This window comes from Nicotiana tabacum, chromosome 2, assembly GCF_000715075.1.
Source record: "Nicotiana tabacum cultivar K326 chromosome 2, ASM71507v2, whole genome shotgun sequence".
Classification (NCBI taxonomy): Eukaryota; Viridiplantae; Streptophyta; class Magnoliopsida; order Solanales; family Solanaceae; genus Nicotiana; species Nicotiana tabacum.
This window is the reverse complement of record NC_134081.1, coordinates 40,178,822-40,193,406: the sequence shown is the minus strand read 5'-3', so window position 1 is coordinate 40,193,406 and position 14,585 is coordinate 40,178,822. Positions and strand designations below refer to the sequence as shown.

Here is a 14,585-nt window from a genome sequence, read left to right as displayed (position 1 = left end):
ATAACATCGTCAGAGTGCCAAAAAGCCTGGACTCGCTCAAAACTTACCCCGGAACTCATTCGAGCCACTCGGGACCCCGTCCGAATGTACCAACAAGTCCTAAAACATGATATGAACTTAGTCGAGCCCTCAAATCACATCAAACAACATCAAAAATACAAATTGCACTCCAATTCAAGCCTAATGAAAAACTAACAATTTCCAACTTCTACCTTCAATGCCGAAACCTATCAAATCAAGTCTGATTGACCTCAAATTTTGCACACAAGTCATAAATGACATAATGGAGGTATTCCAATTTTTAGAATTGGATTCCGGCTCCGATATCAAAAAGTCAACTCTCCGGTCAAACTTCCAAACTTAAATTTCTATTTTAGCCATTTCAAGCCTAATTTAGCTACGGGCTTCCAAATAATTTTTAGGGCACGCTCCTAAGTCCAAAATCACCATACAGGGCTATTGGAATCATCAAAACTCTATTCCGGGGTCATTTACACATAAGTCGACATCCGATCACTATTTTAACCTAAGCTTTAAACCTTAATACTAAGTGTTTCAATTCATTCCAAAACCTCACCGGACCCAAACCAATCACCTCGGCGAATCACATAACAACTCTAAAGCATAAATTAAGAAATAAATGGGGAAACGGGATTGTAATACCCAAAATGACCGGCCGGGTCGTTACACTCTCCCCCTCTTAAACAAACGTTCGTCCTCGAACAGGTTTAGAATTATACTTGGAGCCTCAAATAAGTGTGGATATTTGCTCCGCATCTCCCGCTCAGTATCCCAAGTAGCTTCTCCGACTGGCTGGCCTCTCCACTGCACTTTCACTGAAGCTATGTCCTTTGATCTCAGCTTTCGAACCCGCCGGTCTAAAATGGCCACCAGCTCCACATCATAAGTCAAATTACCATCTAACAGCATCGTGCTGAAATCCAAAACATGCGACGGATCCCGGACATACTTTCGGAGCATAGATACATGAAACAGTGGATGGACACTGGATAGACTAGGCGGAAATGCAAGTTCATAAGCTACCTCTCCAATCTTCTTAAGCACCTCAAACGACCCAATATATCGAGGGCTCAACTTGCCCTTCTTCTCGAACCTCAACACACCTTTCATGGGTGAAATCTTGAGCAGAACCTTCTCCCTAACCATGTAAGCAATGTCACGAACCTTCTTGTCGGCATAACTCTTCTATCTAGATGGCACTGTACGAAGCCGCTCTTGAATCAATTTAACCTTCTCCAAAGCATCCTGAACTAAGTCAGTACCCAATAGCTTAGCCTCACCCGACTTAAACCAGCCCACCGGAGACCGACACCGTCTCCCATATAAAGCCTCATACGGGGCTATCTGAATGCTCGATTGGTAGCTGTTATTGTAAGCAAACTCTGCTAGTGGCATAAATTGATCCTAAGAACCCCCAAAATCAATGACACAAGCGCGTAGCATATCCTCCAATATCTGAATAGTGCGCTCGGATTGTCCGTCCGTCTGAGGGTGAAATGTTGTACTCAACTGAACCTGTGTGCCCAATTCTCGCTGCACTACTCTCCAAAACTGTGATGTAAATTGCGTGCCCCAATCCGAAATGATGGACACGGTCACCCCGTGTAGGCAAACAATCTCACGGATATAAATCTCAACCAACAGCTCCGAAGAATTAGTACCAACTGGAATGAAATGCGCGGACTTGGTCAACCGATCTACAATCACCCAAACAGCATCAAACTTTCTCAAAGTCCATGGGAGCCCAACTACGAAGTCCATGGTAATATGCTCCCACTTTCACTCCGGAATTTCAAGTCTCTGAAGCAATCCTCCCAGTCCCTGATGCTCGTACTTTACCTGTTATCAATTTAAACACTAAGCTACAACCCAACTATATATTTCTTCATTCGCCTCCACCAATAGTGCTGCCTCAAATCTTGATACATCTTCGCGGCACCTGGATGAATGGAGTACCGCTAACTGTGAGCTTCCTGGAGAATTAACTCACGCAACCCATATACATTAGGCACACATAGCCTGCCTTGCATTCGTAATACACCGTCATCCCTAATAGTGACTTCCTTGGCATCACCGTGCTGAACCGTGTCCTTAAGGACAAGCAGATGGGGGTCACCATACTGACGTTCTCTGATACGATCATAAAGAGAAGACCGAGAAACCACACAAGCTAGAACCCGACTGAGCTCCAAAATATCTAATCTCACGAACTGATTGGCCAAGGCCTGAGCATCCAAGGCTAAAGGCCTCTCTACTACCGGTAAGTATGCTAAGCTGCCCAAACTCTCCATCTTACGACTCAAGGCATCGGCCACCACATTGGCCTTTCTAGGATGATAGAGAATGGTGATATCATAATACTTAAGCAACTCCAACCACCTCCGCTGCCGCAAATTAAGATCCTTCTATTTAAATAGATGTTGCAGACTCTGGTGATTGGTATAAACCTCACAATGGACACCGTATAAATAATGCCGCCAAATCTTCAAGGCATGAACAATAGCTACTAACTCAAGGTCATGGAACGGATAATTATTCTCATGTACCTTTAACTGTCTAGACGCATAGGCAATCACCCTACCGTCTTGCATCAGTATTACGCCGAGACCAATACGTGACACGTCACAATACACAGTATAAGACCCTGAACCTGTAGGCAACACTAATACTAGGGCTGTAGTCAAAGCTGTCTTGAGCTTCTCAAAGCTCTCTTCACACTTATCCAACCACCTGAACGGAGCACCTTTCTGGGTCAATTTAGTCATAGGCGCCACAATAGACGAGAAACTCTCTACGAAGCGACGATAATAACCAACCAAGCCGAGAAAACTCCGAATCTCAGTAACTGGAGATGGCCTGGGCCAACTCTGAACGCCTCTATTTTCTTCTAATCCACCTTAATCCCTTCACTGGACACTATGTGTCCCAAGAATGCCACCGAACTAAGCCAGAATTCACATTTAGAGAATTTGGCATATAGTTTCTCCTCTCTCAGCCTCTGCAATACAATACCCAAGTGTTCTGCATGCTCCTCCTGGCAACGTGAGTACACCAGGATATCATCAATAAATACCACGACAAATGAGTCAAGATACGGCTGGAATACGCTATTCATCAGGTGCATAAATACTGCTGGGGCATTAGTTAGCCCAAATAACATCACAAGAAATTCATAGTGACCATAACAACTCCTGAATGCTGTCTTTAGAATATTCGAATCCCGAATTTTCAACTGGTGATACCCGGATCTCAAATCAATTTGGGAGAATACCCTCGCTCCTTGAAGCTGGTCAAATAAGTCATCAATACGCGGCAAAGGATATTTATTCTTAATTGTAACTTTGTTCAATTGTCTGTAATCAATGCACATCCGCATAGTACCATATTTCTTTTTCACAAATAGAACCGGTGCACCCCAAGGCGATACACTAGGCCTAATAAATCCCTCATCAAAAAGTTCCTGAAGTTGCTCCTTCAATTCTTTTAACTCAGCTGGTGCCATACGATATGGAGGAATAGAAATGGGCTGAGTTCCCAACACCAAGTCAATACCAAAATCAATATCCCTGTCGGGTGGCATACCCGGCAGGTCTGCAGGAAATACATCCGGAAAGTCTCGCACTACCGGTACTGAATCAATAGTAGGGGTATCTGCATCAACATCTCTCACAAAGACCAAATATGACAAACACCCCTTCCTCACCATACGCTGGGCCTTCAAATAAGAAATTATCCTACTGGGAACATAATCTAGAGAACCCCTCCATTCGACATCTGGCAACCCCGGCATTGCCAACGTCACAGTTTTTGCATGACAGTCCAGAATAGCATGACATGGGGACAACCAATCCATACTAGGGTTACATCGAAATCAACCATACTAAGCAATAAGAGATCAACTCTAGTCTCCAGTCCCCCAATAGTTAGCACACATGACCGATACACACGGTCCACAATAATAGTATCGCCCACCAGTGTAGATACTCGAACAGGTGAAACTAAGGACTCACGGGGCATATCCAGAAAATGAGTAAAGTACGATGATACATACGAATAAGTAGAACCACGGTCAAATAATATAGAAGCTTCCTGTATCTGGCACACTAGACAATACTTGTGATCACTGCATCTGAAGCAACAATATCTGGCCTGGCAGGAAAAGTATAGAATCGGGCCTTACCGCCACCTGATCGGCCTCCCCCTCTTGGGCGACCCCTAACTGACTGAGCCCCACCCCGAGCTGGCTAGGCGGGTGGTGTAACTATTGGTGTTGGTGCTGTCGGACGAGAACTGTGCTGTGGAGCCCCACTCAATAGCCTAGGACAATCTCTCTTGAAATGACCAAATTCTCCACACTCGAAACAACCCCTCCTTTGATGGAACTACTGCTCCTAATAACCCGAGGAATTGCATGTCGAAGCCTGAGCGGATGAGGCATGATGAGAACTCTGCGCTGGTAGTGCACTGAATGAATACTGGCCTGAGTGAGCACTGTAAGAACCATGGCTAGCTGATGCACCATGATGATATGGATGAGTCGTCTGAGCGGGCCTATAAGGGCGAATCCTACTGTGGTAGGACTGTCGCCCAGAAGGTATCCCACCAAAACCGCCCGGACCTCGAGGCCTCTTGGCCTCCGTGTCACCACGTTCCTAACTACGGACCACCTCTATCTACCGAGCAATGTCAACCACCTCATCAAACGTAGCACCAGATACCCTCTATTTAGTCATAAGCAACCGTAGCTGATACGTGAGGCCATCAATGAATCTCCTAATCCTCTACCTATCAGCGGGAACCAACCAAACTGCGTGATGAGCCAACTCAGAATACCTCATTTCGTACTGGGTCACAGATATGCCATCCTGCCGAAGCTGCTCAAACTGTCTGCACAGCTCCTCCCTACGAGGCTGCAGCACGAACTTCTCCAAAAAGAGAATAGAGAATTCCTGCCATGTAAGTGGTACTGCACCGACCGGCTTGCACCTCTCACAGGCCTCCCACCATCTGAAGGCAGCCCTAGAAAACTGAAAAGTAGTGAAAGAGACCCCACTGGTCTCCAAAATACCCGTTGTCCGAAGCATCCGCTGGCAGTTATCCAGAAAAACCTGAGCATCCTCTGACTCTGCACCGCTAAATGATGGAGGTCGAAGCCTCCCAAATCTCTCAAGTCTCCTCTGCTCATCATCTGCCATAACGGGGACTACCAGGGCCTGAGCAGTTGCAACCAGCTGGACTGGTAGTGCCCCCGGTATCTGAAGTCCCTGCACTACCTGCTCTAGAGTACGGGCGACAGGGGTATGAGTACCTCACCCGGCCTAAGAAGTGGCTGGTGCGGCCTGAGCCGAAACCACCTGAGCAAGGCCAGTACATACAGTCAATATCTGTGTTAAAGCCTCCTGAAGGCCTGGAATAAAAATGGGCATAGCTGGTGCCTCAACTTGTCCTGCCGGCTCAACTATATCCGGAATCTGCTCCTGAGCTGGAGCAATTGGTAGTGCCACGGGTGCTGCTCCAACTGTTGTACGAGCTGCACCTCGACCTCTACCTCGGCCCCGGCCTCTACCACGACCTCGGCCTCTCGCAGCCCTAACTGGTGGCAATGGTGGTTGATTGTCCGATCCGGTAGTACATGTCCTCACTATCTATAAGAGAATAGAATAATAAAAATTTAGTTTCTGGAATCAATAAATTCGCACGACAGAATACAAGAAGGTGAAATTTTCCTAAGGTTTCAGTAGCCTCTTGAAGATAAGTACAGATATCTCCATACCGATCCGCAAAACTCTACTAAACCTGCTCATGACTCGTGAGACATATGTAACCTAGGCTCTGATACCAACTTGTCACGACCCAAAATTCCTAACCTGTCGTGATGGCGCCTATCTCAATACTAGACAAGCCGACAACCTCAATGAACCACAATTTCTTTTAAGTTTGAAAACATAATATTTGAATTTCATAGAAAACCTCACAAATCACTGACATAAAATACATTCCCAAAATCGGTGTCACTAAGTACATGAGCATCTAAATGATAATCAGTCTGACTGATAAAAACACTGTCTGAAAAATATAAAACAGTACAATAACTGAAAGAAGAGAGTCAAGGTCTGCGGTCGCCAAGCATCTACCTCGATAGTCTCCACAGATAAAGCTCCGAATAACTAGCAACCGCCGTGTCCGGAGGTACCTGGATCTACACACGAGGTGCAGGGTGTAGTATGAGTACAACCAACTCAGCAAGTAACAATACTAAATAAAGAGCTGAAGATAGTGACGAGCTTCACAGCTGAGTCAAGTTATAGTAATTTCCAACATGAGAAGATAGGCATGCTTTTATGTTCAACATTTAAAACTCAACAGAAATTTCATATCAAGTTCGACTGAAAAAGAAGATAATATCTTTCAGAAATTTCCAACACAGTGATATATGACAACTGTAGTGCAATAAGAATGAAATCAAATGCATCCTCTCAGGACCATAGTCACTCAGCCATTTCATTACACTCAGTACTCAGCACTCGCACTCAGTATGTACCTGCACTCATTGGGGGTGTGTACAGACTCCGGAGGGGCTTTTACAGCCCAAGCGCTATAATCAGCACAGACAACTCACGTGCTGCACGGACAACTCACGTGCTGCACGAACAATTCACGTGATATAGTATTAATATCTGGATCTGTACGGACAAATCACGTGCTATAGTATAATATCTGGATCCGGACGGACAACTCACGTGTTGCACGAACAACTCACATGCTATAGTATAATATCTAGATCCACACGGACAACTCATGTGCTATAGTATAATATCTGGATCCGCACGGACAACTCACGTGCTATAGTATAATATCTCACAATCAGGCCCTCGGCCTCACTCAGTCATAAATCTCTTCAGTCTCTCGGGCTTTCAATAATTATGAAAATTAGTCCAAACAACAATGATATGATGCATCAATAATGGACAATAGAGACTGAGATAAAATAAACTAGTAACTGAGTACAAAACAACAGTTTAGCAGATAATTCAACATGTACACGACCTCTATGTGTCCCTACAGTGCCAACACATAATCTAAATATGATTTGTGGTTCAATTTCTCTACTACATAGAAAATGTACTGATAACAACATATTATTCAACTACACAGTTCCATGGAATTTTACCAAGTCACAATTCCTACGGTACATGCCCACACGCCCGTCACCTAGCATGTGCGTCACCTCAAAACCAATCATATAACACATAATCTGGGGTTCCATACCCTCAGGACCAAATTTAGAATTGTTACTTACCTCAAACCTTGTAATTCTTTACTCCGCTATGCCTTTGCCTCGTGAATTGTCCTCCAAACGCCTCGAATCTAGCCACAAATAATTCGTTTCAGTCAATACAAATTACAGGAATTAATTCCATATGAAAATACTAATTTTCCAATAAAAATCCGAAATTGCACCCAAAGGTTGCCCGTGGGGCCCACCTCTCGGAATCCGACGAAGCTCACAAAATCCGACAATCAATTCAATTACGAGTCCAACCATACTAGTTTCACTCAAATCCGACTTCGAATCGACGTTCAAATCCAAAAAATTCATTTTTATAAAATTTCTACAATTTTTCCCAAATTTCTATCTCAAACTACTAATTGAATGATGAAAACAATGATATATTCATGTATATTAACCAAATCTGAGTTAGAATCACTTATCACGATGAATATCTTGAAAAACCACGAAAAATCGTCACAAACCGAGCTCCCAACATCCAAATGTGAAATAATATATTAACCCTTGGTTATATAGTACCACGTCTGATCTCCCAATGTGCGGTCCGCACATTTTCAAGTGTTGTCCGCACATTTTCAAGTTCTGCGGCCGCAGTCCAAATTGTGCGGCCGCACTTCACAGTGACTGCTTACTAGGCTTCAGTAAAATGCCCATAACTTTCTGTACAAATGTCCAAATGATTAATGCTATACCTTTCTGAAAACTAGATTCAAAGGGCAACAATATTCGTTTTGAATCATCTCCAAATTACTTGTAGGTTAAAAGATATAAGCCTACAAAGGTGGACCAGCGAACCAGCGAAATCACCTTTTAGCGGCCGCGAGAAGAATTCTACGGACCGTACAATTTCAACTGCGGTCTGCACAATTCCTATTGCTACAACACTTTGGGAGTTTGCGGCCGCACTTCTGCTCTCTAAAATATGCCCTCCGTACTTCAACTGTTTCATAACATCGTCAGAGTACCGAAATACCCGGACTCGCTTAAAACTCACTCCGGAACTCATTCGAGCCACTCGGAACCCCATCCGAATGTACCAACACGTCCTTAAACATGATACGAATTTAGTCGAGCCCTCAAATCACATCAAACAACATAAAAAAATACAAATCGCACTCCAATTCAAGCATAATGAAAAACTAACAATTTTTAACTTCTACCTTCAATGCCGAAACCTATCAAATCAAGTCCGATTGACCTCAAATTTTGCATACAAGTCATAAATGATATAATGGAGGTATTCTAATTTTCAGAATCGGATTTCGGCCCCAATATCAAAAAGTCAACTCCCTAGTCAAACTTCCAAACTTAAATTTCTATTTTAGCCATTTCAAGCCTAATTTAGCTACGGGCTTCTAAATAATTTTCCGGACACGCTCCTAAGTCCAAAATCACCATATGGAACTATTGGAATCATCAAAACTCTATTCCGGGGTCGTTTACATATAAGTCGACATCCAGTCACTATTTTAACCTAAGCTTTAAACCTTGGAACTAAGTTTTTCAATTCATTCCAAAACCTCACCGGACCTGAACCAATCACCCCGGCGAGTCACATAACAATTCTAAAGCATAAATTGAGCAGTAAATTGGGAAATAGGGTTGTAATACTCAAAACGACCGGACGTGTCGTTACATTTATCTTAAGATGTTATTGTGAACCCCCCCCCCCCCCCAAAAAAAAGTACTTTTAAAAAAATTTAGGTTGTTTGGCCAAGTCGGAGAAGTACTTTTGGCCAGCAGTAGAAGCAGTTTTTCTGCTTTTGGGAAGAAGCAGAAAATTCTAGCTTCTTCCAAGAAGGAGAAGCAGAAAATTAATTTATTCAAACAAAACTATCCTCACCATAAATTTAAATTTTTCAAATTATCCTTTACTAATTTAAGGTTTTTTTTTTTTTTTTTGTTTCTAGTTTCTACCATTCTTTTAAAATTAGAGATATCATATATATGAATATATTGTAACTTTCCAAATTCTTTTTTGACTTTTCTTGTTTTTGATTTTTTCTTTGTGTAATGTCTTGTAACTTTCCAAATTATCTTCTTCTTTTTTCATACTAAAGCAAATTATCTCATCCTTCTTTGGATTATCAATTCTCTTCCTACAAATAATCATTTATAATTTCTTCTATTATAAACTATTAATTCTCGAATCTTTAAAACAGTTATCAAATCTAATTTTGTGAAAATTGCCTATAAATAGGTAATAAATCTACAATTGCATCGCATAATCTATATATTAGTAAAAAGAAGAAAAGGCTTCCACATTAAGCCAAGTGATAGACTCACAATAGGTCACTTGGCAATTTAGGTGAAAGTTAGTTAGGTTAGGTGATAATTAGTTTTTTTTTTAAATTTAAATTTTAAAAAAATTAAATTATCCATTATGTGTTGTTAATAATTAGTTACTCTTTTTAAATTTGAATTTAAACATACTTAACTATTTTTTTTACGAAAAAAATATTTTTTTTATACATTTAAAATTATTTTTATTTTACGGTCAATGTCATTTTTCAAGTTTGACACTCAGAATCATCTTGTTACAACTACCATTGCTATAAAATAATTTCCTCCGAAGATATTCTTCTACCGATAAGGAATTCAACTATTATGCTAATGGAGACATCACTGCAGAGATTGAGGAAGGAGATGGGTCTTCTGGTATTCCTTTAGAAATACAAGGCAAATCTTCTACTAATATGGAGGCGTTGTGTGATAGAATTAGAGATGAAATTATTGAGAAATATTATCATGTGTGAGTGACTTTGCTTATTATTTCATAGTGGATTATCAATATATAGTAATTAGTGGAATAGACTTCTTATTCATATTGAATAATGACAATAAGTAATTATACTAGATAATATTATATGTTTTAGTATAACTATATATCTTATATTGATTTAAATCTTTCATATATATGTTTACTTTATATTTTATATTTTAATTAAATAAAATAAAAAAACAATAAAAGTCTCCCATGATAAATATTTAAGTTTATTTTTTTCTTTAAAATAATTATAAGATCTTGATACTATCCTTTTTAATAATTTGACACTCAAAAGCACTTTTTAAAAAGATTGGCCAAACACAATTTGTTTATCAAATGTTGTAAAAAGTACTTCTTAAATAAATTGGCCAAACACAAACTATTTTTTTTCAAAAGTACTTTTGGAAAAAGCACTTCTAAAAAAAGTACTTTTTAAAATAAACAATTTTTGGCATCTTGGCCAAACAGGCTCTTAAGTGACCGCATGCATATTTTTCCAATGTGAACAACTTTCAGTGACAACAACCCTCAATCCCGAATAAGTGGGGGGTCGACTATATGAATCGTCACGGACCAAGTTTCTCTACTTAAACTCCTCTCATGAGCATGCAAATGTAGTCCCAAAAGCACCAGTAGGTCAAAAGGATTTTAGCCTGAAAACAGATGCAGCAATTTCATTTCAAAATTCAAAGCTTGAAATCAGATTGGGAATTCATCAGATTTGCAAGATGCATTGAAGAAAAGAGGAAAGCTAAGAAAAACAACACTTGTACCTTCTTTTTTATAAAATGAAAAACACTTATACTTGAGAGACATTTACACAGACGAAACGTATAAACGAGTCAGGAGACTGGAAGAACCAAATATACATCTACTAGATAATGCCGACATTGAAAGTGTATTATATAATCAAGGTAACTGCTCTTGCTGAAGTAGTTGCGGTGGAAATAGCAGTTGCTGCTGCTCCTGCTCCGAGAGTTGTTGCTGGTTATCTGAACGTTGTTGCTGCTGAAGCTGACTATTTGATTGCTCATCCAGCTGCTGTTCGGACTGTTGAGGTGGTTGTTCTAATTGCCACGCCCAAACAATATCCTGTAAACCAGGCCTCAGGCCTTCATTTAAAATTTTCTGATATTCCAATGTATCTCCGTTGGACTTCTTGACCTCCACCAAATAAAAAGTTGGAGTTACCTCAAAGATCTCCGTGTCAATTGATAAAATCCCCTTTCTTCCTTCTTTTGAACCTTCAAACCTTAACAATCCTGCATCCCTTTTGCTGACTTTTAGCTTCAGGCGCTTTGCGACATCTTCCAGCTTGGATATGATCACTGATGCAGGTTTGCAGGATGTGAATCTAGCTTCTTTCTTTAAAGGAGTATCCTCAAATAATCTCGATAAATCAAAGCCAGTAGAAAGGGAAATGATATCAAATGCATTCAAGTTTGACAGCCTGGCCATGTCTTGCTTGTTTTCAGAGGAACCAGCAGCCAACTCTGTACATGCTGAAGCCAGATCCTTCCTTTCGGTGTCTGCTTTGATAGATTTAGAGGCTATTCCCCTCTTGAACCAGGAACTTTCTTTAATTTTGGCAATTGAAATTCTAGTATGTGGATTGGGATCCAACATTCTCACAAGTAGCCGCCGCACTTCAGGGGGGAACCAACTGGGACATTTGAACTCAGATTTGCCAATTTTCCTGTACATCTCCATCAAATTCGAGTCATGAAATGGAAGATAACCAGCCAGCAACACATATAGGATCACCCCACATGACCAGATATCAGCTTTTGCCCCATCATACCCTTTTCTATTGATCACCTCAGGAGCAACATAGGCTGGAGTCCCACAGGTAGTGTGGAGGAGTCCATCTTGGCGCTTTGACTCAGCAAGAGCACTTAAACCAAAATCAGAAATTTTCAAGTTTTCATCCTCGTCTAGTAGTAAGTTTTCTGGTTTCAAATCCCGGTGATAGACACCCCTGCTATGGCAGAAATCTACAGCATTTATCAACTGTTGAAAATATTTTCGTGCAACATCCTCTTTAAGCCTTCCTCTGGCCACCTTGTTAAAGAGCTCACCTCCTTTAACATATTCCATCACAAAATAAATCTTGCTCTTTGTGGCCATGACTTCATAAAGGTGCACAATATTAGGATGTCGAACTAGTCTCATAACTGATATTTCCCGTTTTACCTGATTCACGAGCCCAACCCTCAAAACTTTTTCCTTATCAATGACTTTGATGGCAACATTCTGCCCAGTCCTGATACTCCTACCATAGTAAACCTTAGCAAATGTACCTTGTCCTAGTAATCTCCCCAATTCATATCGCTCCAACAGTATAGTTCCCGTATTGGCCATTCAAACTCTACGAAACCCAGTACTATTATAGTAAGCTATCCTCTCTTGGCTATTACAATCTGTTCAACAGATATGTGCTGCTCAACCATCCTCGCATAAATCATCCATCAGTGTGACAGGCAATATACAAATATTCCACCTAGGTTGTATCTTGGCACAAAAAGGTGAAGCTGTGGTCGCTGCGCCGAAGCTGAATCTTTTTGGGAATGAAAAAAGACAACTCTGCTAAGCTCAAAACCTTACGAAGAATAATTTCGGACTCCCAAACACTCAAACACATCTTTCAGCATATCCTAAAATCCTCTCTTTTGAAGAACCACAAAAATTGCTTAGAAGATGTGCAGGGAACCAAGTAGGTGAACTTCCACAACCCACTTAGAGGGTGAGCGACAAAAATTTGCTAAACTCACCAGCAAGTACCTGTGTCAGGTTGGAAGACAGAAGAAATGATTTTTAGTAGCTAAATGATGTTCTACACTTCCAATAGAATAGTATTCCTTAGCAAATGCGCAGCCAAACAAATGATGATTAACCATACATTCACAGCATTTTTCTTAAATCGAATATCATATTTCAGTTTTTCCAAGTCGATGAATTAAACTATCTATAGCTGTTAACAGCTGCTGCAAGGTAGAACTAAAGCAAGGAACAATGAAACAAGCATGTGTTAGCTCTAAATCTATGTTAGATATATGCAAAAGGTATGACGAATACTCAAATATCTAAATGAAGCTTAGCAAGGAATTTTGTAAAAGTATTGAACCTTCTGAGGGGAGCCTTAGAGCAACGGTCAAGTTGTCTCCATGTGACCTATAGGTCACGGGTTCGAGCCGTAAAATCAGCCAGATGATTGCATCATGGTAGACTATCTACATTACAACCCGTTGGGGTGCGACCCTTCCCGGGACCTTCGTGAATACTTTATGCACCGGGCTGACTTTTTTTATTTGTATTGAACCTTCTAGAAATTCAACTGAACAGGGTGCACTAAGGAAGGAAAACTATGCCATAGAACATTGATGTCTCCTATCACTAAACCAATTTTCTATAATTTTCGGAATTAGCAATTCAAGTTATTTAACCAAAAAAAAAAACCACAGGTACTAAATTAATAGCGGAATGGAAATAACAAAAACAAAACAAAGAACAAAAGAAACCCAACAATTTGCTATAGATTTAAATTGAAAGATTAACCCGTTTCAAGAAAAGCGAACTCATCGATCAAACAATTAAACAGATTTGGTTTTTCTACACACATATGAAACCAAACTCATCTCTCTGACAAAAAGGGTCAATTTCAGACATACTAACTCCGAAAAACTAAGATGAAAAATAGCAAAGGGGGTGTTCATTTATCTTGTCCAAACTAATTGGCGAAACAAGAAACTTAAAAATAATTTTTATGTAAGCAAACCCCACTAAGAAAGAAAAAAAGAAAAGAATAGTAGTTGTAGAAGGTGAAGTAAAACTACCTTAAAAGAAGAGAAGCCCTAGAGTGCTTTTAGTTGTAGCGACCGTCTATAGAAATGAGGATGTTCAAGAGTTTTCACCAAAAGAAGCAAGGGATGAAATGGGGACAAATACGAGTGGCGACGTTGTATATGATTTGCGTAGGCAACTGTTATAAAGCCACGGCAGGAGGAATCTTCCACTACGATAACGTCTAGGTGAATATCCTGGTCGAATTTCTCAATTTTGACCGAAAACTAACGACAAAATTGAGATACTTCTGTGATCCCAAGTTGCGGGGTACCACATGTTAACGTGCCCGGTTTGGTTATTGACGCATGACCCAATTAGATAGACGAACATAAATTAAACTATAGTTCCTTGGCATATGCCTTTTATGGAATTCTAAAGAGTGTTCAATATATGTTATATACATCTAAAATCTAATTTACTTATATGCACAATATAATTTTTTGTAATATTTCGACGAAGGGTGGTCAATTAGCAAAAGGTAGTTGTATTTTTTGCTTCCCATAAACTATGTGAATTTTGATCAATATGTCACGATTCAAATTTTACCAAGATCGTGATGGTGCGTAACCCAACCTGCTAGGCAAATCAACAACAAAAACACAGTTCAACTGAAGATTCATCAATAACTAATAAAATAAAAACGGGTATTACAAGTCATGAGCA

The 14,585-nt window shown here is 40.3% G+C and overlaps 1 protein-coding gene across 2 annotated transcripts; it reads right to left on the bottom strand.

The window, feature by feature from the left end:
- Positions 1-10,831: 10,831 nt before the first annotated feature.
- Positions 10,832-14,049, bottom strand: LOC107824126 (CBL-interacting protein kinase 2). 2 transcript variants are annotated; one of them, XM_016650863.2, is made up of 2 exons: positions 13,913-14,049; positions 10,832-12,860 (listed from the first exon to the last, which is right to left on the bottom strand). In XM_016650863.2, the coding sequence occupies exon 2, from the start codon at positions 12,438-12,440 to the stop codon at positions 10,989-10,991; it is 1,452 nt and encodes a 483-aa protein (XP_016506349.2). In that variant the 5' UTR covers positions 12,441-12,860; positions 13,913-14,049; the 3' UTR covers positions 10,832-10,988. The 2 variants fall into 2 exon arrangements, with proteins under 2 accessions (XP_016506349.2, XP_016506350.2); XM_016650864.2 differs by having other exon boundaries at positions 13,204-14,035.
- Between the last annotated feature and the right edge of the window lie 536 nt (positions 14,050-14,585).